The 24,832-nt window shown below is 35.7% G+C and overlaps 1 protein-coding gene across 13 annotated transcripts in view; it reads right to left on the bottom strand.

The window, feature by feature from the left end:
- The window catches only part of Gk (glycerol kinase), a 170,144-nt gene that overhangs the window by 96,519 nt on the left and 48,793 nt on the right, over positions 1-24,832 (bottom strand). For all 13 annotated transcript variants that reach the window (XM_048796336.1, XM_048796329.1, XM_048796332.1 and 10 more), the window contains 6 exons: positions 23,020-23,055; positions 22,574-22,641; positions 15,039-15,081; positions 14,110-14,190; positions 1,842-1,920; positions 790-886 (listed from right to left, as the gene is read on the bottom strand). In XM_048796336.1, coding sequence (XP_048652293.1) covers positions 790-886; positions 1,842-1,920; positions 14,110-14,190; positions 15,039-15,081; positions 22,574-22,641; positions 23,020-23,055 — 404 coding nt within the window. The remainder of the gene's footprint in view (positions 1-789; positions 887-1,841; positions 1,921-14,109; positions 14,191-15,038; positions 15,082-22,573; positions 22,642-23,019; positions 23,056-24,832) is intronic.

The following is a 24,832-nucleotide window of genomic DNA, read 5'->3' as shown; positions in this document are numbered from 1 at the left end:
AACATTCAGAGAAAGAAAATTCAATATAATCATAAAATAACTTGGAAAGTCTTTATAGTACACAATCCTGCATTCACATATGGAAAAGTTCATGAGCCATCTAAATAGATGACAGTAAGGCAAAATCAAATCTATATTCATTTAGATGATGGCCCTTTGCTATACAACTTGTAGATACCATGAAGAAAAAGGATAACAGTATTATCATGAATATGAATATACCAGAAGCTATAGTATACTGATTTATAACTTTTTGTAGTTTAAGGTTCTGAAGTTAGAGTCTCCAAACAGGAAAGGTTTTCTTAACATTTTAAAATCATGAAAATAGGAAACTAGGGCTGGGGATGTGGCTCAAGCGTAGCGCGCTCGCCTGGCATGCGTGCAGCCCGGGTTCGATCCTCAGCACCACATACAAACAAAGATGTTGTGTCTGCCGAAAACTAAAAAAAATAAATAAATAAAAATTCTCTCTCTCTCTTAAAAAAATTAATTTAAAAGAAAATAGGAAACTGTTAACTAATTTGTTAAAAGAAACAAAACACCAAAAAGTAGAACATATTGTCAATACTTACCTTCTTTATTTTCTAATTGATAATAGTTTTACATATTTGTGGAGTATAGTGTGGTATTTCAATATATACACACAATATGTGATGATCAAATCAGGATGCTTAGCATATATATCACCTCAAATGTTTATCATTTCTCTCCGTTGGGAACATTCAAAATCCTCTCTTCTAGTTATTTTGACATACATAGTAAATTATTGTTAACTATAGCAATACTTACCCTCTTGCACTAGGTTCCCAATAAGGTGCATATAACCCTGAAAATGCCGGAACAAAGTAGCAGCCATAAGAAGTACCTACTTCTTTAGCAAGTTTTTCTAATAGTTAAAAGAAAAAGATCAAAAATCACACAAATATCCTACATTTTGAATAAATATACCTATTTTCAAAATTATTTCAGGGTTTTGGTTTCCAATTCATTGGGATAGCCAAATGTTCCTAATTATAGAAGTATGTTAGGAGCAACAAAAAGTTTTTTTACACTGAAACCCCTCCCCCACTAAAATATAACCCAGCTCAAGAAATCAAGGAACTGGATTCATTTCCTTAAGGTATTTTAGCTCTTTTCTATTTTTTTTTTAAGGTTGCTGATTAAAAGATGAAGAAGTGGCCTCTTCTGTGCCTAAATATTTCTGATTGTCTATACAAGTGTCTATACAAGTGGAGAGTGAGTAGCTAAATTCAAACTAATTACTCATCAATTGACTATAACCATATTAGTAAAGAGTTTTAATGTTCACTGTAATCTAGTGGTTAAAGCTCTTTTTTTGGGGTGGGGAGGGTGCTGGGATTGAACTCAGGAGCACTCGCCCACTAACCCACATCCCCAACCTATTTTGTATTTTCCTGTCTCACCAAGTTACTTACCATCTAGTTTTTGCTGATGCTGGCTTTAAGCTCACAATTCTCCTATCTCAGACTCTCCAGCCACTGGGATCACAGGCATGTGTCACAGCACACAGCTAAAGTTCTTTCTTATCAGATAAATGTAAATAGACTGCTTTACCTGCAAATTTGGGCGATCTCTGGTGTTTGATTTTACATTTGGGTAATTTTTATGCCCTCCCTTTCCATTTCCAGTTTATTAATAACTACTGCTAACTACATCAATTTGTTGTTTAAGAAACCTTCACAATATAGTTTAAGTCAAATCTATAATAGGGGCCCACCTCACTTATAGAACATCTGTGTGGCAATGCAATCTATGCAGAGATAAAATATTAGAAGTTTTCATTTTTCAGATTTTCTAACCTGTTGTTAGAACATACTCACCAATTTCCTCTGAGGACTTGATAATACCAAGATTGTCTCGTAGCCAGCGAATAACAGCTCCAGCTATAGCTACAGAACCCTGAGGGAAAAAAGAAATCCAAGACAGAATATACGTTAGCACTACAAAGCATTTTTATTGACCCTATTCTCTGTATATGGCACTAGCAAATGGATAAATTCCAAGCAATTCAACCTTGGGAATCCCATAAATATAATAAATTAGGTCTTCTAATATGAATATAGTACTTCTAATATAAATATAGTTCACTAATAAAAGTTTTTCATGGGATAGGGAAAAATGAGCCCTCCAGATACCCTTGGACCTGTCCCCTGTTGAATCTTTTAAGCAGTTTGATTCTTTTACCATTTTTATTTGTTGCTAAGCTACTGAGGCATGCTATCACCTAGAGTAAATTTCCATTTTATTCACAAAGTTATTGGGAGAGGCCGCATTAAGTTTCTTCAATCTGGGTACAATGATGCATGCCTATAATCCCAGCTATTCTGGAGGCTGAGGCAGGAGGACTGACTGGCCAGCCTGGCAATTTAGAGATCCTGTCTCAAAATAAAAGAAAATAAAATAGCTGGGCATAGTGGCACATACCTATAATCCCAGCAACTCAAGAGGCTAATATAAGAGGATCGTGAGTTCAAGGTCAGCCTCAGCAACTTAGCAAGGCACTAAGCAATTCAATGAGAACCAGTCTCTAAATAAAATATTTAAAAGGGCTGGGGATGTGACTCAGAGGTTAAGTGCCCCTGGGTTCAATCCTCAGTACCAAAATAGATAGATTGATAGATAGGCTTGGGATGTATCTTAGTGGTAGAGTGTCACTGGGTTCATTCCCCAGTACTGTCAAAATAAGTTTCTTCAAATCCATTTTCCACATCCAATAGCATATAAAAATCAAGCAAAAAGCTGGTCATGGTGGTGGATGTAAAATCCCAGTGATTTGAGAGGCTGAGACAGGGAGCAGAAGTTCAAGGCCAGCCTAAGAAATTTAGTGAAACCCTCAGCAACTTAGCAAGGCCCTATCTCAAAATTAAAAAAAAAAAAAATCCTAGTATGCATGAAGCCCTGAGTCCAATCCCTAGCACTGCAAAAATAATTTTTTTATTATTTTTGGACTGGGGATGTAGTTCAGTGGCAAAGCACCCTTGGGTTCAATATTTAATACCCCCCAAAGAAGTTTAACAAAGACACTAGCTCCAAAGTAATTATTCTTTAAAACCAATCAATCACCAATGGATCTGGAGGTAGGGACTGTGTCACAAGGATGAAAAATACAATTCAGAGTCAGATAAAATGAGTTTGAGTCCCATTTCTAGAACTTAACTTCTGTGTAATCTTAGACAAATTATTTAGGCTTTCTGAGCTTCTTTCCTTCCTTTTTTCTGTGCTATACTCCCAGCCTCTTTTTTGAGACAAGGTCTTGCTAAATTGCCTGTGCTGGGGCTAGGGTTGTAGCTCAGTGGTAGAGCATTTGCCTCACACTTGTGAGTCACTGGGTTCAGTCCTCAGCACCACATAAAAATGAATAAGTAAATGAAATATCTATTATGTCCATCTACAACTAAAATATTTTTTTAAAAATTGCCTGTGTTGGCCTTGAATTATGATCCTTCTGTCTCAGTGTTCTGAGTTGCTAGGATTATAGGTGTGTATCTTTGCACCCAGCTCTGCACTTCATTTCTTTACATGTAAAATGACAGTGACTATCACAATATGTACTTAAACAAAATTACTGTAAGGCTCAGTATGAGAATACATGTAAAGGTTCTTAATGTAAAAATATTAACTTTGTTAATTTCTTTTTTTAGTTGTTGATAGACCTTTATTTTTCTTCATATGTGGTGCTGAGAATCAAACCCCGTGCCTCACATGCTAGGCAAGTACTCTATCACTGAAGCTACAACACCAGCCCTAACTTTGCTAAAGTGTTCAATAAATATCAGCTAGGGGTGTAACTCAATGCCTACCATGTATAAGGTTCCAAGTTCAATTCCTAATATCACCAAAAAATATATTTATATAACAGATATATCAGCCAAATTCCATCAACAGATGAATGGATAAAAATGTGAAATAATAACACTATGTAATATTATTTGTCCAGTAAAATGAATGAAGTACAACAATGGGGAAGCCTTGAAAACATGCAAAGTAAAAGAAACCAGGTATAAAATATCATGTACTGCATGACTCCATTTATATGAAATATCGGGCATAGGCAAAGCCATAGAGACAGAAAGATCAGTAGTTGTTTAGGGTAAAGGTTGGCAGTTATGGGGTTTCTCTTGAGGATAATGAAAAGTTTTAAAGTTGGACTGTGATGATGGTTGTAAAAATCTGTGAATATTCTAAAAACCAGTAACTTATATACTTCTAAGGAGTAAATTTTGTGGAATGTGAATTAAATCTCAATAAAACTACTATAGGGCTGGGGTTGTAGCTCAGTGGTAGAATATTTGCCTTGCACATGTGAAGCACTAAGTTCAATCCTCAGCACCACATAAAAATAAAATAAAGGTATTATGACCATCTATAGCTAAAAAAATTAAAACTATTATAAAAAAGACATTAAGGTCAGAAAAAGTATCAGCGTGAATCAACAGGAATTTTTAAAAATATTTTGCTCTGATGATATAGATTTTCAATGTAAATTACTACCACTGAGTCACTCCAAATCAAATGTCACATGATATTAAATGTAGAAACCTGTCAGTTCAATTAACTGAATTACAAATGTCATCCCTTCTTGTTGTCATTTTTCAAGATATATACAAATCAGAGGATGAATGTACTGATAAAGTTCTTCATTCATACATTCTATGAGAAGTCACTATATGTTACTACAAAGCCACAGAATACCATAACTGTTCTATTTATACAATGGCTTTTTAACTACAAATAATTGTATGTGGAGCATATTTACATAACAGTACAAAGATAATGAAGCTTTAAAACTGGGACTGGGCTGCGGTGCAACTCAGTGATAGAGTGCTTATCCATGAATAAGTGCCAGGGTTCCATCCCCAGCATGGCAAAAACAAAACAAAACACCTTCCTCCCAGTAAAAAAAAAAAAAACAAGGGGGCAGGACAAAAGCAATTCAATTAAGTAGCAACCTTAAACCTTAACCTACTTCACTACTCCCAGTGAATCTTATTAGTACATTTCCCATCTTTGATATGTTTACATTTAGACACGTAGAGGGACTATTCAGGAGTACTAAGTAAAAATTTTTTTAGAGAGACTTTACCTTTGGATTTCCTTTGGAGCAGACAATTCAAAGATAGTAGCTGTCAAATACTACTAGTCTGGTGTTATCCAATGAAATATAATGAGAACCATAGGTAAATTTTTACAACATTAAAAAAAAAACTAAACATCTGGGTGCAGCGGTATATGCCTATAATCCTAGTGACTTGAGAAGCTGAGGCAGGAGGATTGCAAGGTCAAGACAAAATTACTGAGATATTTTATTTTTTGTACTATGTCTGAAATCTGGTAAATATTTTAAATTTACAGTACATCTCAATTCAAACTAGCCACATTACCAATACCCAATAGCCAGATATGGCTAGTGGCTACCATATTGGGCAGCACAGTTCTAGACCTCATTCATAAAACAAACGTCTTTTCCCTTTCTGCTCTCAAAAGACACTATGCATAACTTGGATCTAACCAAGAAACATATATTTTCAATAGTTTAAGGCAAGTAGAGTGAATTTTGAACTAAATTCAACTATGAATTTTTTTAAAGTTACTTTGCTAGAAGTCTAGCAGGGTGATTCTATGCCTATTAGCTAGTGGAAAACTTTGGGAAACCAAGTGCTGATATACCATATTTCCATTGAAAATGGTAGAATACTATGTACTTGAGACATTTTTTAAAAAAGAGGAAGCAATATGGCTTTAGCAAAATGAAAATCAAGGTTTTGATTATCGGTTGACAAGCAGAGAGCATTACTTTGACTTAAAACAAAAGAAACAAAATACAAAGCCACTGCCAAGACTTCAGAAGAAAAGTGTTAAATTTGGTCATCAGGAGATATAGAAGTATTGTGCTGTAATCGAAGAAATAGAGTGAATATAAGAAAATAAAATATAGATTAAAAACACTGATCTGAAAGAAGTATAAAATTTTGGTATCAGGATATAATACACAGTGTGGTTTAGCTTTTACAGAAATTACTAAAAATGAGAGAAACCTCTAAATTCACACAAAAAATGTAGTTTTCTGAAATCAGAGGCAGGGGATAAAATGAAAGGTATAAAATTTTGAAGCTGGACAAGAAAACAGAAACAGAAACCTAAAATGATATGATAGAATGTAACTGTCCACTTTGTTATCAATTAAGTTACCACAAAGCTAAAATATAAAAATCCAATACTTTGGTGCACTATCTACAAAAATGAAGCAGCCCTAGTTATGAGTCTTGACCCCCTGGGAAACATGCACGCAATTGTTGTACTCTAAGGAAGACACAATGGAACCGAGAGGGTATAATGAAGAATAAATTAAATGATATGAGGAATAAATTATGTAAAAATTAGACAATGTAGTCTGGAAAATGAAAGGCTATGGGAAGACTAGATTAAAAATAATCAAATAGCAGGGCTGGGACTGTGGCTCAGTGGTAGAGAGCTTGCCTAGCATGCTTGGGGCCCTGAGTTTGCTCCTCAGCACCACATAAAAATAAGTGAATGAAATAAAGGTATTGGGTCCAACTACAACTAAAAAATTTTTTAAAAATCAAGTAGCACTGATGTAACATCATAGCAAGTGCATGAACTCTTCCTCCAAAATTCCTTGACATGAATGCCACTGTCACAACAGTATATGTACAAAGGAGAATACTTCAGAATGCGCTAGACTTGCATCTCAAAAGGCAGTTGGTGAGAGTGGAGATAATAATGTAAAATCAAGATTATCATTAAAATTGTTTAAAACCACTCATTAGGCATGGTAAACACAATTTTGTGCATACTGCAGTACAATGTATCCTACATGTATAATTTATACTGTACTTAATTTGTATATATTAGATTACAAATGCAAAGTCTAACTCCACAGAATTTTTTTTTTTTTTTTTTTTTGGTGGTACAGGAGATTCTGTCTAGGTCCTCATACATACTAGGGAAGTACTCTACAACTGAGCTAGACTCCCAGCCCTTTTAAACATTTTTTGAGACACACACAGTATTGATAAGTTGCCCAGGCTGGCCTCAAATGTGTGATCCTTCTGCCTCTGCCTCCCAAGTAGCAGGGATTAAAGTTGTGTACCACCGTGTCTGGCTCTGTGGAATTTTTTTTGGAGGTACTGGAATTGAATTTGGAAGGGGGTTGGTTCTACCACTGAACTACATCTTGAGTCCCCTTTTTTCTTTTGAGACAGTGTCTCAAAGTTGTGTAGGGTGCCTTGAACTTTCAATCCTTCCGCCTCAGCTTCCTGAAGCACTAGGATTACAAGCATGTGCCACTGTGCCTAGCTTCCATAGCAACATTAACCGCAGAGAAAAGGGGATTACAGAGTTGAGCTGGGGCGACATAATTTTGAAACCTAGTCCATTTCATTGATATTTCAGTAATAAGTGAGGAAACTAAAATTCAAAATGGCATTTATAGATCAGAAGATATACTTCTCAAGAAAGTACATTATGAAAGTCTATAAACAATGTTTATAAATTTTGACAATCAAACTCTTAATTTAGGTGGTCCCCATAATCCTCACTTCCTGGTGTTTATACCCTTTTGTGATTCCCTCTCCTTGAGTGTGGTGGGACCTTTGAGTTTCTTCTAACCAACAGTACACATCAAAGGTGATACTATGTATGCAATGATATAGGTATGATTATGATACATAAGATCATTGCTCTGTCTTGCTGGAAAACCCTTCCCTTTCTGGCTTAGAGGAAGCAGAGGCTATGTTGGGAAACCCCACGTGGCAAGGAACTCTAGGTGACCTCTAGGAGCTGAGGGTCACCTCCAGCTGAGAGCCAGCAAGAAACTGAAGCTCTCAGTTCTACAACCACAAGGAATGAAATTCTGCCAATAGCTTGCCTGAGCTTGGAAGCAGATGGAGCCTCAGATAAGACCACAGCCTCAGCCGACACCTTGACTGCAGCCTCATGAGACTCTGAACAGCATAACCGCTAAGCTGTGCCTGGACCCATGAGAACTGAGAGATGATAAATGTGTTATTTAAAGCCACTTATGTTTGTGATGACATTGTTATATAGCAATAAATGACTACTACATAGGCTTATACCTAAAATGCAAAAGTTAGCTCAAGAAGAATGAAAAGCTCTCACAAAGGAAATCTTAATACTATAATCATAAATTAAACCAAAGAATAGATGGGCAAAGACATTTAAAGAAATCAATGAGGTGATATTAAAAAATCCTCTTTGAAGGTTATATTTAAAAAGAAAAATGGCATAAAAACAGAATTTGGTGTTTAAATAATATTTACTGTCTGTCTGCCAGCCTGCTAGGATAGAGGAATGAACAATACAGACAAATACCCTGACCTCAGGAATCCTAGATCCCAAACATGGAAGTCTCATATCCTAAGTAAGTTCAAGTTCATAATTATATTGAAGTTCCCGCAACCCGCCAAAGGATTTTTGTTTTATGAAGCAATACTTAGAAAATGAAGAGGAACAAGGAAAAGGGAAAGCACGGCTTCAGGAAGATAGTGTACTATTAGCAGATGACAGAGGAAAGCAGAACCACTCAATTGCTCTATTTGCTCCAGTATCTTCCACCTCTGGGAAACATTTTCCAAACTAGAAAGGGTAGGACAAATTTAAAGTTGTAGAATAATTTAAGGATCATGTGCCCCAATTTCCTTATACAGATATAAAAATAAGAAATCAGAGATGTTAAAATGTCATGTTTAGAATCACCTGACAGGGCCTTGAGAGGAAAAAAAAAATATGAAGAGTCCTCTTTGTGGTAAAAAAAAAAAGAAGATGCACATGTTTATATCAACAAAGATAGTGAATTTGTACTTCAAAAATCCCATTTATTCTAAACACAAAGGGAACAGAGAGAGAACTAAAGCAACACATGATGAAATACAGAATAATGTCTACATGGATGGAAGAGAAAATGTTCTACTGAGTAGGACTGAAGGCAGAAGCATGATGGGTTCTGACTTATTTTTCTGGTTGTGTCATGGAGTAGGAATAATGGCCAGGAACTGGTTCCTCCAGAGGAAAGGTGTCCAAAATGCTTTGTGCAAGACAGGAAACAGAATCAGGTTCTATGCTTTAAGCCACGGGCTAGGTGGCGCTCTTCTACTTGTGCATGGAAGCTGGAAAAATAAAGTAACTGTCTATTCTTGCTGACTAAGGCTATGGCTTAACAGGAAAGGAGGCTGGAACTGAAAATTCTAAACTACATGAAGAAATCTATGATAAGTAATCAGCCAACAAAACTGAACATCTGGAATAGAAATCATTTTAGTCTGACAGACATTAAAATAAATATGCTGAACGTATTCAAAGAGATAAATTGAGGCATGACTTCCATTAAAAACAAACATGAAATTATAATCAAAAGAAAAGAGGAATGAAACAAAATTGGATTGATCTGAAAAATAACCAAATAAAAACCATGTAAGTTAACATACTGAATTAAATTTAGAAATGTAATAGTTGGGATACATCCTAGTCTAAACGGAGATGATGAATAAATTTGTGTTCCCATAAATGGCTGGTGAGAGTACAACTTACTACATCTTGTGAAATGGTTTTCAGTATCTACTCAAAGTGAAGATACATTCCATGGCACAGAAATTCTAACCCTACAGAAATGTGTACATGTACATATATAAAAATGTTCACAGCAGTATTTTTTTATAAGAGCCAATATCAAAAACTTGAATGTCATCGACACTGAATACATACTAAGTTGTAGCAATGGGAAAGAATGAAAAAAAAAAACAGCTATATCTAACAACATGGATGAATCTCACAAACAAATATTGAGTAAAAGAAGCCACAGTATCTGGCTCAGACATGCATGCACGTGCTCTTTCTTGATTTCATTTACATTTTTAATATATAAACTATTAAAGTCATGCAAACTCAATTCTAGTGTTTAGGGTTGTACATCATTTTAGTGTTAGAACTATAAAGAAAAGTAAGGAAGTGATTAATGATAAAAGGCAGGGCAGGATTTATCTAAGGGAAGAGCAAGGGTGGCTTATAGGAATTCCCAGGTATTGGCAGTGTTCTATTTCCTAACCTGAGCACAGGTTACATGATCTTCTCTTTATAACAATTTGTTAAGCTGTACAGTGATGTTTAGATGAATTTTTCTGTATGTATCTTATGTTTTACAATACAAAAGAGGTTTATTGTCTGTTTTTAAAGAAAGTATTTGGAAATGGAAGATAGTTACTGAGAAACTCACCAAGGATGCAGCACAGAGAAACAAAGAGATTTTAAAAATATAAAGGGCAGTTAAGAGACATGGAGGATGGTTTGAAAGGTTCCGACATTCATCCAATAGCAATTCCAGAAGAGGATGGAGGTAATGGTAGAGGAGCAATATTTGAAGAAATAACTGCTGAGAATTTTCCAGATTTGAAGACAGACTTGGATCCAAGCACCTAACAGGATAAATAAAAATAAATCCAAACCCAGGCACATCACAGTAAAACTATAGAGCATCAATAATAAAGAGACAATATTAAAAACTCTCAGACAATAAACCAACCAGATTATCTACAAAGGAACCACATTTACAAATGACAGCAGGTCTCATTAGCATAAAAAACAGCCAGAAGGGATGTGGGAAAAACTGTTAAATCTAGGATTTTATACCTACTTCAGAGGGAAAGCAAAATAAAGACAAACCTAAAAAAAATAGGCTTACTATACTATAATCTTAATAAGTGAAATAAGGGATGTCCCTTAGCAAGAAAAATTATGTGGATGAGGACGAAAAAGGGGCAAAATCAAAGACATGATACTAGCACAGAAATGGATACAAGTCAGTAGATATGAATTACTCGACTGTGAAGCAAATATTAGTAATTATTGTATGTTGAAGGATAATAGGAAAATGAAAACTTAAAATATTGATTGCTGGTGGAGATAGTGGGGGTAAGGTATTTGAGGTTCTCAAATTTAATCTTTGGGAGATTAAAAATATTAAACAACTATATATTAAATAATATCTTAAAAATTTCAAACTACAAACAAAAGAGAAAAAGATTACTAAACCCCCCAAAACAGATTTGCATCATGCTACTTTCAAACCAGCAGAGGGAAAATGAAGGCAGGCTTACTGACTAAAGATGGGTAGCTACAGTTTCAGTTTTTAAAGAGGGTAGAAAGTAAAATTTTAATATCTCAGACTTCCAAGCCTATTGACAACATGTGAAGTTAAAGACTTGATTATTCAATATATATTTTGTAAGCACTTTTTTAAAAAGGAATTGGTGTGAATTTATTGAGAAAAAGTTTTATCAGATTAGCATTATTTCCTATTTTTTAAATGTTCTTTAATGTTCATTAATTGAAAAAATTATTGAAAATAATTTGATCAACTAATTAAAAAAATCAAACTAAAATAATTTGATCAAGGTAAACATATTCCTGTCTGTGTGTGTTGCTCCTGCTGAGACTGCTAAATTAGCAGACAAAGGGTGGGGGACACATGTGAGTTTGCAATGAAAACAACACAGGACTCAGGCTGATGCCTAACATATCCAAACTTAGAAAGAAGGAGATAGTAAATGGGGTGTCCTATACAATGAAACCTTGATGTTCATTAACCTGAATTTGCATCCTGTATCTATCTGCTACTCACTGCCTGTCAAAAATTACACTGACCAAGTTACTCCAATTTCACTTCTCTATTTTTAGATTGTGTTTAAAACAATAAGGAGAGTGTACTAAGTGTGTTGTCCTGTGATCTAATGTAATGTCTCTCTCAGTCTTAAAATTCTATAAATCTAAAAATATTACATGAATTGAAAGAAAATCATGAAACATATGCTTGTTAAGTCTCCAGATGAGACAAAAATTTAAGAGTAATAGACCAAACAATGAAAAATAATTCAGACTATATCAGAATAGGCTTAAATATCTATTGTGAAATTAAACAGAAAGAAACAAAGACCTAAAATTAGAATAATAAAAAAATCTCGTACATACAATGGAGTAGATATGGTTTGACAATGATTCATTTGAAAGAGAGGTAGGTATTTTAGCATATTTCCAGGCCAATGTATGAAGGAACTATTAGACTAAATTAATGAACTCATGGACTAGATTACCAAAAATAGTACTTATACTTTAAGAGGCAAAAATCACACTATTGAGCACTGGTCAGATTACATGTAGGATTTTATGTTCTGTTTGGGAAGACACTGACTGGCCAATCGGAATGCATTTCTTACAGGGAGCTCAGAACTAGCGAGCATCTAGAAATCATGTGATATCAGGCACTGGGGCAGTTTATCCTGGAGGAGCAAGACTCACACAAACTGATAGCTGCCTCCAAGTGTTTGAACACTTGACAAACAAACTAGGTCCACTGCAAGATGTATTAAGAAGTGTTTCTGTGTAGAAGCTAGAGCAAAATAAGGGAAAGAAGGCAGTGGGAAGGGGATTGAATATTATGAAGACAGCAAGATCAGTGGAATAGATGCAGAACCAGAGGGAGGGAGGGAGGGAGGAAGGGAAAGGGTTTTGAAAAAAATATGAAATTAATTTAACAAAATCATGTTATATAGATACATAAATGTGCCAAAGAGAATTTCATGTTTATGCATATGTAGAAAGTGCCAATCAAAAATAAATAAAGGGTTGAACAGAAGATCAGTAGCATAGAGGAGGAGAAAAGAGTGGGGACTGGAGTAAAAGAGGGGGAACAAGAATTGAAATCAAATTTCTTGCATGTGTAACTTTGTCAAAATGAACCCAAATACTATGTATAATTATAATGTTATAATAAAAAAATTTACAAAAGCAGTTTTGGGTGCCATCTTCAAACAAGTTGGTAAGGAGACCAAGAGAAGGCTTTCCTATTGGGTGGGAAGTTAAGATCAGGTGTCTCCTATCCCTGAGGTCTTTGCCAAGTCTAAGGAAACTAATTCTAACTGCTAATTGTCTCCTGTGCAAGGAAAAAAGAGAACATCTTACTACCATTATCATCATCATCATCATCATCATCATAGGTAAAACTGATCAAGTGCATATTCTATGTTGCTACTGCCATGCTAAGTACTCTCCATAGAAGGAAAAGAGAGAAAGTGGGCTCATAGGGTCTTAAGTTCTGAGGAATGTTAAGATACCTTAAATACACAGAGCAAGTATTTCAAAAATTCTTCTCTCCAAAGAAGAGACTAGAGGGAGAGATTACACTGTTTATAGGGGGTGGGGGTGGGGAAATGTGTAGAAAACCTGGAATGAAGTAATATTCTTCATGTTCTAAGCCTAATGAACAAGAAAATATTTTAAAACTATAATTATAAGTTTGAAATTTTGACCAAATTATTATCAGACACTCTAGAAAACAGACCTTAAAAAGTTTTCGAATTAATAGTATTATCAATGTTACAAGGTAGCCACTCCTAAATTATTTGTGTAGAAATGCTCATAAGAAATATATCTGATTTTACAAAAAGAATATTGCTTCTTTGACTTTATAAACAAATGTTTCTAATTTTTCTCACACGAACTTACCATATCCTATAGGATTTGGCTGATATATTCATCTAAAATTTACAAGTGTCTGAAACAAATACTTCCAGTAACAAATAGGGTAAATTACCTCACTTTCTTTTCTGCATCAAATGTTACACAAAAACCAAAAAATTTTACACAGAACTGATTTTAACGAGGACACAGGTGAAGAAATCTGTTCTGCCTTTTTATGTGCTGGGGTTCTCTTTAAAAAACTGTGCAGTTATAAAAATAGACTTTTTCAAGTAAGGCAATCCCTTCCTTAAACTTCAAGGGTAGAAACAAAACTTACATTACAGAGTCAAATAATATTCCCAAGGTGACACAATTAATTGGTATAATAATTAAGGACACAATATAATCAAGGTCTCCTGGAAGTAGTGATCCCCAGCTCAGTCCCAGGTTCTTTCCACTCAATCAAAGGCAAAGGGAAAAAAAAGGAAATTTCTGAGTCCTATATATTTATATTTAGCAGAAAAGATATTAGAAAACACTGTAATTTTCATTTTATTTGAATGTTTGTCATATCATTCATATTGATTGAAAAGAACTTACTTCCAATGCATAATATACTGGTTTGTCTCTGCCAAGTTTGTAAGCCACCGTGGTCAGAAGGCCATGTTCAGAAAATACACACTATCAGAAAGAAAAATAAAACACGTCAAATGTGGAGAAAATTAAAACATAGCATATTTTTAAAATCTAAACTGACATAGTTTCATAATGCTATATGCTTTAAATGTATACAATTTTTATTTATCAGTTATATCTCAATAAAAATAATATTAGAAAAATCTTAAAGTGATAGCTTCAAACTAATTTAATCAATAGGTCAATTTAAAAAATATTAGTCAAAATTATCAGTATTAAAAACACTTGAGGGGCTGAGGCTGTATCTCAGTGGTAAAGTGCTTGCCTCCCATGTGTGAGGCACAGGATTCAATCCTCAGCACCACATAAACATAAATAAAAAATACCGTGTGTTCATCTACAACTAAATAAATATTTTTAAAAAAATACTTGAGTTGTGCAAAAAGTTTATTGCTTATTCCAAATTAGATTTGTATTAGAAATCTGACAAGATCACTGTCTAGATTTCAACTAACACAATTTAAAGCACACACATAGGGGCTGGGGTTGTGGCTCAGTGGTAGAGTGCTTGCCTAGCATGCAGGAGACACTTGATTCTCAGCACCAAGTATAAACAAACAAATAAATAAAGGTCCATCAATAACTAATATTTTTTAAAAAACACACATACACATACATAGAATTCAAAGAACATAAAATGGTTCTTCCTATACAAAAATCATTCAAATGTCATGAGTTTCATCATTTTTATTGAACTCTAAGTTAAACACTGATAAAGATTAAGTAAAAACTTAAGTCTCAAAAGTCAATTAATAGCAAATTATATTCAAGCATTATTCATATGAACTTAAAGAAGACTGTCATCAATCTTTTTATTTAAAAGAAAAACCAACCTTATGGCCTGTATTACATAGTAAGAAACATCCTGTACCATACCTATAAGTGGAAGGAAGAATAAAGAGTATGACAATTTTATTTAAAACAAATGATAAAGTATTAACAATACAAATGATCTAAACTGACATTTAATTTAGTACAACAGAAGTCATTATATTAAAGTTTTAGGCAAGTCCTGAAAGCTACCAAGTATCATATACCCTTTATGGTAGAATGTTTCACAGATCAGTCTAGAAGAAAATTTACTTGGTATAATGGGACAAAAATGTAGCTATAGTATTTAGTACTTGGTCATCACCCATGGCTGTGTTTACTTTAAAAAAAGATTAAATTACAACAAATTCTGTGTTTCGTTGCAGTTATGTTACTAAGTCATGTGGAATAAAGCATCATGACTTAACAGCCACTCACCAATGGAGTTCACCAGCTTAGCTCTATCATTAATAGTTATTTTTAATATGCATTTTTAAAATTCTTTTCTAAGTAGGATACATTTTTTAGAGAGAGAGAGAGAGAGACAGACAGAGAGACAGAGAGAGAGAGAGAATTTTTTTTAATGTTTAATTTTTAGTTTTCGGTGGACACAACATCTTTGTTTGTATGTGGTGCTAAGGATGGAACCCGGGCCGCATGCATGTCAGGCGAGTGCGCTACCGCTTGAGCCACATCCCCAGCCCCAGTAGGATACATTTTGACATAACCACAAAAGCATGGAATATAATTTGCTCTAATTCAGTCCCCAGAACTTACCCCTTCTCCTTTCTCCCTCCCCCTGCTTCCCTCCCTCTACCCTACTGATTTTTCTGTAATTTATATATATATATTTAATGTCTTGATGTTGGGATGCACTGTGCTCTATTCAGTTTGGTCATATTCATTTCATTGTGCTTCCCTTTCAATACATTAATAAACTGAGAAATATCTCTATCTTCTGGCAGGGTAAGGAGACTAGGAGCAGAGTATGGAAAAGTGTAGCTGAAAAGCCAGGACAAAAACAACATAGAAAGACAAACTATTCAAGGTCTACATTTCCCATTCTTTCTGCAGGAGAGGGAATTATAACAGTGGTGGCATAATCAGAGCCAGAATGCAACACAGATGATAGGGAAGAATGGAATTTCCTATGGCAGACTTATCAGTATAAGCTTTAGACTCTGCAACAAGTCTGGCACTTGACAGTAATGAGTAGTTTTGACTTGTGCCAGGCAGATAAGCAGTCCTAACTGATACCAGTAAGAGTCATAAAGAAACAGTTTTAAACTGAGATGGGGTAACAAGGGTAACCGATGGCTCAGCCCAAGCTTGGGATTCCCTCCCCTCAAGCCTTGCTTATGTGCACTGAGCTACCACAGTTCTCAGCTGGTGACATTCCACAAGTGGGACAAGGGATAGACAGTGCTCAGTCCAGGGGCTAGCAGAAGGGTCCCAACAGAATTTACTATCAGTCAACAGATTCATCAGCTGCATTTTTCTTGTGCAACAAACATGAACCAAAGGCAATTTTTTCCTAATAAACATTTAGCCCAAGGTAATTCCATCTCTTCTTACCCAGACTCTTGGCTTGCTTGATGAACAGGTGACACATTCAAGGAGCACAGCACTAATGAATACCCAATTTTGTAAAGACACTTGCCAAATAACACCAGATACAGGTAATACATTTACAGGGGGCTGGGGTTGTGGCTCAGCAGTACAGCTCTAGCATCACACATGCGAGACCCTGGGTTTGAACTCAGCACCACATAAAAATAAATAAATTAATTAAATAAAGGTATTGTGTCCAACTACAACTAAAAATAAATAAATACATACATTTACAAGTGAAAACACATAATAGCTGTACCTTTTTTTCTTGCCAAATTGCTTAAAAGGCTATATTGTATATTCCAAGTTAATCTCTTAATAAAAATAAAATTTAGGGCTGGGGATATATAGCTCAGTTGGTAGAGTGCTTGCCTCGCATGCAAAGGTCCTGGGTTCAATCTCCAGCACCACAAAAAATAAATAAAATAAAATAAAATTTAGTTATCATTTCATGGTGTTTTTTCTTTTTGGGGGAGGTGGTACTGGTACTGAGATTTGAACTCAGAGATGCTCTACTAGTGAGCTACAACCCACACTCCTTCAAAAATAATCTTATTTTGAAATAGGGTCTTGCTAAACTGCCCAGTCTGTCCTCAAACTTGTGATCCTCCTGCCTCAGTGGCTTGAGGCTAGAATTACAAGCATGTGTCATTCGTTTCACGGTTTTTTTGTGGGGGGGACACTCGGGATTGAACTCAGGGGCACTTGACCACTGAGCCACATCCCAGTCCTATTTTGTATTTTATTTAAATGAGACAGGGTCTCACTGAGTTGCTTAGTGCCTCACTGTCACTGAGGCTAGCTTTGAGCTAGCAATCCTCCTGCCTTTGCCTCCCAGGGGCTGGGATTACAGGTATGCACCATGATGCCTAGCTAATTCCATTCTTTTTAAGGGAAAAGCAGGTACCAATTTAGTGTCCGGCTAAATACCCTATCTTAAATTTTTTTTTCAGTTAACACTCTTTGTTTCTTTCTTTCTTTCTTTATTGGGTGGGGTTACTGGGGATTGAACCCAGGGTGCTTAACTATTAAGCGATATCCCCAGCCCTTTTTTATTTTGGGACAACGTCTTGCTAAATTGGTGAGGGCCTTGATAAATTGCTATGGCTAGCTTTGAACTTTCAATCCTCCTGCTTCAGGCTCCTGAGCCACTGGGATTACAGGCATACACGACCATACCTGGTGGCTTAAACACTCTTTATACTGAATAGTTGTGTATAAGTGTTGAAGTGAATTCTTCAATTAATATACTTAGTAATTATAAGTTTTATCAATGTATGAAGAGATTTTTTTGGTACCTTTAGACTGTAGCTTTCAAAGCAGTACACGGGCAATTAATTTCCTCTTAAATTATATTATTCTGTCTTCTCAGTCATCGAACACATGTGAAGCTATCAGCATTTATGTGGTCTACATAACTTGTCTCAACATTGTACCATTTTAAATATCCCAGAAAGATATCTGATTTTTCTAACTCTGCAAAGGTAAAGAAGATGGCACACAGGGGCAGGGCAAGTAGCCTTGAGCAAAGCTGGGAGGGAGGTAAAAGACAGTATTATACTAATCAGTGTCCCTAGGGAGAGGAGGTTGTCTTCCTGAAAAATGTAATTTTTTAAAACATTTATTATTTATTTTCAGTTGGACTCAATACCTTTATTCCATTTATTTTTATGTGGTGCTAAGGACTGAACTCAGGGCCCTGCATGTGCCAGGAAAGCACTCTACTGCTGAGCCACAACCCCAGCCCCTGAAAAATGTAATTTAATATTCAAAGAATCCATGTTCTGGGCTGGGGATGTGGCTCAAGCGGTAGCGCGCTCGCCTGGCATGTGTGCGGCCCGGGTTCGATCCTCAGCACCACATACAAACAAAGATGTTGTGTCCGCCGAAAACTGAAAAATAAACATTAAAAAATTCTAAAAAAAAAAAAAAACAATCCATGTTCTTTCTAGAAAGATTGGGAAATACAGCTAAACTGAAAGACAAATTAGAAGCAGCCACAATCTGTTCTCCCACCCTAAATCAATGATGGGCTTTCCATTAAATTCTGTGCTGCCTGCTGAGAATGGGAGAGATTAACTAATTGTTCAACCCTAATTTTTCCAGCCTCTTAGAACTTCATTCTGCCCATCATCTATCTACCATGTATTTTACAACTTCCATCTGTTCTCTGCTCAGACTCCAAAGGAACATTCTGTTTATAACTTAAAAATAAAACCAAAATTCCCAAAATGTTCAATAATTCTGTGAATGCCACAAACTTTGTACTTCTGTCACTATTCCTAAATGGTTGCATTTCTGGAAAACACATTCCATCATGTCTCTACTCACATCTCTTTGTGACCATTTACAACTTAGCTTCCATCTTGAGCATTCTACTAAAACTTCCTTCTTGGAGATAACCAAATGAAGATCTAATTTCTTCATACAATGGTCTGTTTTCAGTTCTCAGCCTCCATAACCTCTTTGTAGTACTCTGCATTGCTGACCATGCCTCAGTTTTAAATATCCCTACTGTGGCTTTCCACACTAATGAATACTGTATTCTACGTTTCTGAATTCTCTATTCTGGTGCCTAATTGTCCTAAATATCTCCTTGACCTGTATACTTATTCTTGGTAATGTCACCTATAACTATTACTTCTTTATAGGAGAAATTTTTTTAAAAATCTCAACTTTTATATTGAACTTTTTTGGGGGTGTTTGAGGATTTGAACCCAGGACCTCATGCATGCCAGGCAAGCACTTTACCACTGAGCCATATCCCCAGCCTTTTATATCAAACTTATTTCACATTTTTAAGTATTTGTGATATATTACCTACCTGTACCACAAACAGTAATACTCCTAACAGAAATTTTTCTACATGGACCTATTCCTTACTTTGGCTAAGCCTAACCACTTCGTCCCAGGACCTAGACTCCATAATTAATTTCTGCAGTGTTATGCACATCTACCTACAGTCTCCTTCTGTGTCCTCCTCTGGTGAGTCCATATCCTCATCACTGGGATACTATAGTGGCTTCTTCCTTGGCCTCTTTGTCTCTTTTTTCTTGTTTCTCCTTGCTTTAAGCCAGGACTGCCATATAATTAACTGAAAGTTCCCACCAACTCTCTACACACTTCAAAAGTTTCCCACTACGTATCAAGAAAAAGCTTCTTGGCTTGAAATTTGGGGCTTCATAACATGATCCTAATTCCATTTTCTACTACCTTACTCTAAGGTTCTCTACATTCTCTAAACTAAGACTTCAATTTCCCTATTATCATTGTTCAATGTTTTCTACACTCTCCAATATTGCTCATTCTGTAAAACATCTCGTTACTAACATAATCTTTTTAAAATTTTTTTTAATATTTATTTTTTTAGTTTTCAGCAGACACAACATCTTTGTTTGTATGTGGTGCTGAGGATCGAATCCAGGCTGCACGCATGCCAGGCGAGCGCGCTACCGCTTGAGCCACATCCGCAGCCCCTAACATAATCTTTTGTGATTTTTCTTCTCTTGCTTTAAAACCCAATAGCATGCTGCATGTGGTAGTGCATGCCTGTAATTCTAGCTACTCAGGAGGCTATGGCAGGAGGATGGAAAGTTTAAGACCAGCCTCAACAACTTAGTGGGAATTTGCCTTAAAATATTAAAAATAAAAAAGGGGGACTCTGGCTGCAGCTTGGTGGCAAGGTGCCCCTTAGTTCAATTCCCTACTACTGACCCACCCCCCAAGGAAAGAAAATAGAAAAAGAAATCTAAAAGCATTACTTCTAATTTTCTTACAACACGTAAGTTCTGATTGATATATAATTGTGTATCTGTGTCCTCTCTCTCAGAGAAAAAAAAATATGAAATCTAGGGTTTTACAATTTGTTATTTCCCTCCTCCAACCTGTAGTAGCAACAGAGGTACTCAACATGCACTCCTTAACTTCACTGATTACACTTAAGGATATGGCTGATAATGCTTAAGGGGGAGAGAAATAAAGAAGGAAAAATATGCTATTTCATTGGGTCCCTACCATGTGTTATCTACTATGGTAGGCACTTGACATACAGAGACAGCATCTGATTTACTAGCATTAGTGTTCCTGGCAGAGGAGGAAATAAGGCAAAAATATCCTCATTTTCTATGACTCCTCAAACAGCTGCCTGAAACTAGGATTCGGAGAATATGTTCCCTTACTCAAGCTGACGTAAGTGCTCCTTGATCGTAACCTTACCAAGACCTGCAAAGAATTTTCATATTTCCCCATCCCCAACAAATTCTCACATAAATAATGCTCTACTCGTTACATGAGGACTGATGACCCTGCTGGACCACTGGACTATAAGAACATTTATTAAAATTGTTAGACATTCTATTATTATGATGATGATGATTATGATTATTATGATTATTATACCAGGGATTTAACCCAGGGGCACTTAACCACTGAACCACATCCCCAGCCCTTTTTTTATATTTCAGTAGTAACAGGGTCTCATTGAATTGCTTAGGGCCTCGCTAAGTTGCTGAGGCTGGCTTTGAACTTGTGATCCTCCTGCCTCAGCTTTCCCAGTCAATGGGTTTATAGGCGTGAGCCACTGCATCCAGCCATTCCATTCCACTGAAGTAAAAACTGATGAGAAAATTAATAAATCATCATGAGAACCATTAAATATAAAGAGTCTTTTGCCTCTTGCTAGGTAAATAGAAATCTTTTCCACACATGGACAGTAAAGTATGGAGGGTAAGAGCCCCAGCTAAGGAATGAGATGACTGGGATGCAAATAATACATTTCACACTCATTGAATGTGTGATGCTGCAGAAATTAGTTCTCCTATTTAATTCTCAGTTCCCCAATCCATAAAATGATAATCATACAATATGTATGGATGAAATGATATAATGTCATTCAAATATATGGAACATTATATATAACCCAATAGCCATTGGCTGAGCCTGTGTTATCATCAGTATTATTTCAGTCTTTGGGGCATATCTATTTCTGTTCATAAATACATGTAATTGACAAGTGTTTTCTTTAAAATTTAAAAGATTACCTTCAAATACAATTAATGGTGTTAAAGAAAGAGCACCAGACTGAGAAGATGTGGGCTTCAGATCTGGCTCTGCCTTTTAAGTCAAGGCTATGACCTTTCTCTGAGCATCCATTTTCTTACCCTAAAGTGGGTAAGAGGCTTGTTCCAGACTCTACATGGGTAAGTAGTAAGGAGATAAGATTAGGTAAGATTAGATAAGATTAGAAAAATACTCTTCTCTACTTCCTTCATTCTTTCTACTTCTTGTCACAGAAGACACTTCAGATTAGGAGTAGGGGAAGCACAGTGCCAAGAAAATAACCTTAAAAATATGAGCTTATGATTACATTGAAAACTTGAGTAGGAGTAATATGCTCAAAATTGTACTTTATTTTATGGCTCTACCTCACCTCTTCCCAGCCCTCTCTCCTGTCCCACCAATCTTCCCATAAAAATGCAAGAATACTATGAACCTAAATTTAGTTCCTGTGGAGAAAAAGGTAATAAACTATAAACTCAGATCTTCCAAACTGCACCAGTGTGTTTGCATATGGTATAATGCATTTTATTTGAAGGAGACGAAGAAAAACAAATGGTAAAAAGAATAAATAAATAAATAAAAAGTACACATTTGCTGGGCATAGTGGCTCATATCTTTAATTTCAGCAATTTCAGAGGCTGAGACAGGAGCATAGCAAGTTTGAGGCAAGCTTGGGCAACTTAAGAGATGTAGAGCACCCCTGGGTTTAATCTTTGTTATCACAAAATAAAATAAATAAGAATAATTTAAAAACTATATATGCATGTTGGAGAGAGTAAGGTATTGATTTTCAGTCTGGATGAACTTAAAAGTTTTCCTTCCGCAAAGCACCAAAGGAGAAAAACAAACACACACCACAATGGTTTTTAATTCTGTTTCTTAAACTCACGTGTTTTTGGCTTGTCCATCCTGGAAACACATTTGTCCCACCAAAGCAGCAGACTGGTCCCCCAGACACTGAAAGTATAAAATGATAGTAAAGAACACTAAAACAACATTACTAATTTCTTTCTTAAAAGAGTGACAGAATTTCTTTTTATTTATCGTTCTATCTATGCTTCCTGCATGTCCTCCATTTGGCCATTCCCCACATTTGTTAATACCCATACCCTACAATATAATAGGTATGGGAAGGGAGAGGTAAAATTAATTTCTTCAAAAGATTCTCAATGACTCACACTGTCACAAAAGAACAAAAATTAGCCAATTTTGTGACTCTCACTGGTTTTCTCCAGTTTAGGGAGAGGCTGACTGATTAAGATAGAGGAAGAAAACCACAACACAGAGGAGTGGGCAAGGAGAAGCATCAGGGAGATGTTTGGTGACAAAACTTACCCCAGATATTGGCACACCTTCCAAGGCCCCAGCTTTCTAATAAAAATTTTAAAAAAGGATTATGAACAGTCACAAACTGTTGACTCTGCTAATATTATTGCAACAGGAATAGACATAAAGAGAGAGCAACATGCCAAAGGATGTGGGCAGACAAGACAAAGCAAGTGTTTCAACTACATGAGTAGTACAGAGACAGATACTAGAAGTATACCTAGAACGATGAGAATAGACGTGGTGCTGGAGAATGAACATGGAACACTGGACTAGTAGTCGGGAGACATGGGCTCTACTCCTGGTTAGTTGATGTTAGGGCACAAGCAGGCTGCTGAAACCTCTCTATGCCTCAACTTATTACAAAATTATATGATTAATATATCCTTTAAACAGCTATCAGACCAACATGGAATATATTTTTGGGGGAAGGCTGTATTTTTATCAACTCTTCTTTCTATTCAAGTTGCTCTTAAGAAACAAGAGTATACAGGTATTAGATATTTGTTCATAGCAAACATCATTCTTCAAATTTAGATAATGAACAGTTAAATTATGAACTGAATACTTGACTTTATTTTGATCAATATGGCCAACATTCTAGGAAGAATACTGAGATTGAAGTGGCTGGTTGTGGATACTATAAATTTAATTAAAAAATCTACTATGGCTGGGGGTTTAGCTCAGTGGTAAGCCTTTGCTTAGCATGAGCAGGGCCCTGGGTTTCATCCCTAGCATTGCCAAAAACAAACAAAAAACCACTAATACAAAGCACGTTTTATTGATTTTAAGGAATTAGGGGGATTAAGAAACATAATCCTTGAGGTAATGATGATGTACCAGGAAGAGCAAATTAAAGCTTTGGACTCACTCCTCTGCCATTTGTGAGCAAGTCTCTTGGATCCTGGGAGTTTTGAGTACCCTATCTGTTAAAGTGAGGGTAAGAATAAAATCCTTCCTCATATATGATGGAAAGAAAAAATGCCCTCTAGATATCTGATATTATTCTATTTCTTTCATGCCTTCTGTTTAAATTAAAGACCCGCTACTTATTTGTAAAAAAAAAAAAAAAAATATTTTTCTTAGTTGTTGATAGACCTTTATTTTATTTATTTATATGCAGTGCTGAGAATTGAACCCAGTGCCTCACACATGCTAGGCAAGTGCTCTATGGCCAAGCCACAGCCCCAGCCCCAAGACTTGCTACTTTTATTTATTGTATATTTCTTTGAGAATCTGAACCTGGATACTAAGTAAAGCCTAAATTCCATAAAGAGGCTTAAACTAAATCAATAGAAAACCTAGGTTTTCTGTCTTCTTTGTTTGTTTTGTTGTGCTAGAAATGGAACCCAGGGCCTTGTGCATGTTAGGCAAGTGCTTTACCTCTGAGTTACACCCCTAAGAATTTAAATCTTGATATATTTAAATACTACAAGAAGTCCATTTGTACTTTTGAAATTATCAAACTCTCAGCAGGATCTATTGTGTATTCAGGCATGTAAAGCACTCCTTTTTCTTCACAGTGGGGAGCATTTAGAGGATTCCCGGAGTGTCTTCTGATGAAGCATGCAGAAAAAGTGACAGTGCATTTCCAACTAACTCGTCTGAAAGTCTGCTTAAAGTATCTCATAAGATAGATGTTCAGGACATTTAAAAACTGTATCAAAATTTCCCTACTTTATGCTAAAGTCCAAAGCACATCACAACTGTGCTTTGTAACAGATAATATTAGAATCTCTCATTCCAGGAAACTACCTAAGTCTTTTATTTTAGAACCATCACTCTCAAGTCTATGGAAAACTTTTTAAAGAAATGAAAAAAC

Source organism: Marmota marmota, unplaced genomic scaffold, assembly GCF_001458135.2.
Source record: "Marmota marmota marmota unplaced genomic scaffold, marMar, whole genome shotgun sequence".
NCBI classification, from domain to species: Eukaryota; Metazoa; Chordata; class Mammalia; order Rodentia; family Sciuridae; genus Marmota; species Marmota marmota.
This window is presented reverse-complemented; position numbering and strand designations above follow the sequence as displayed.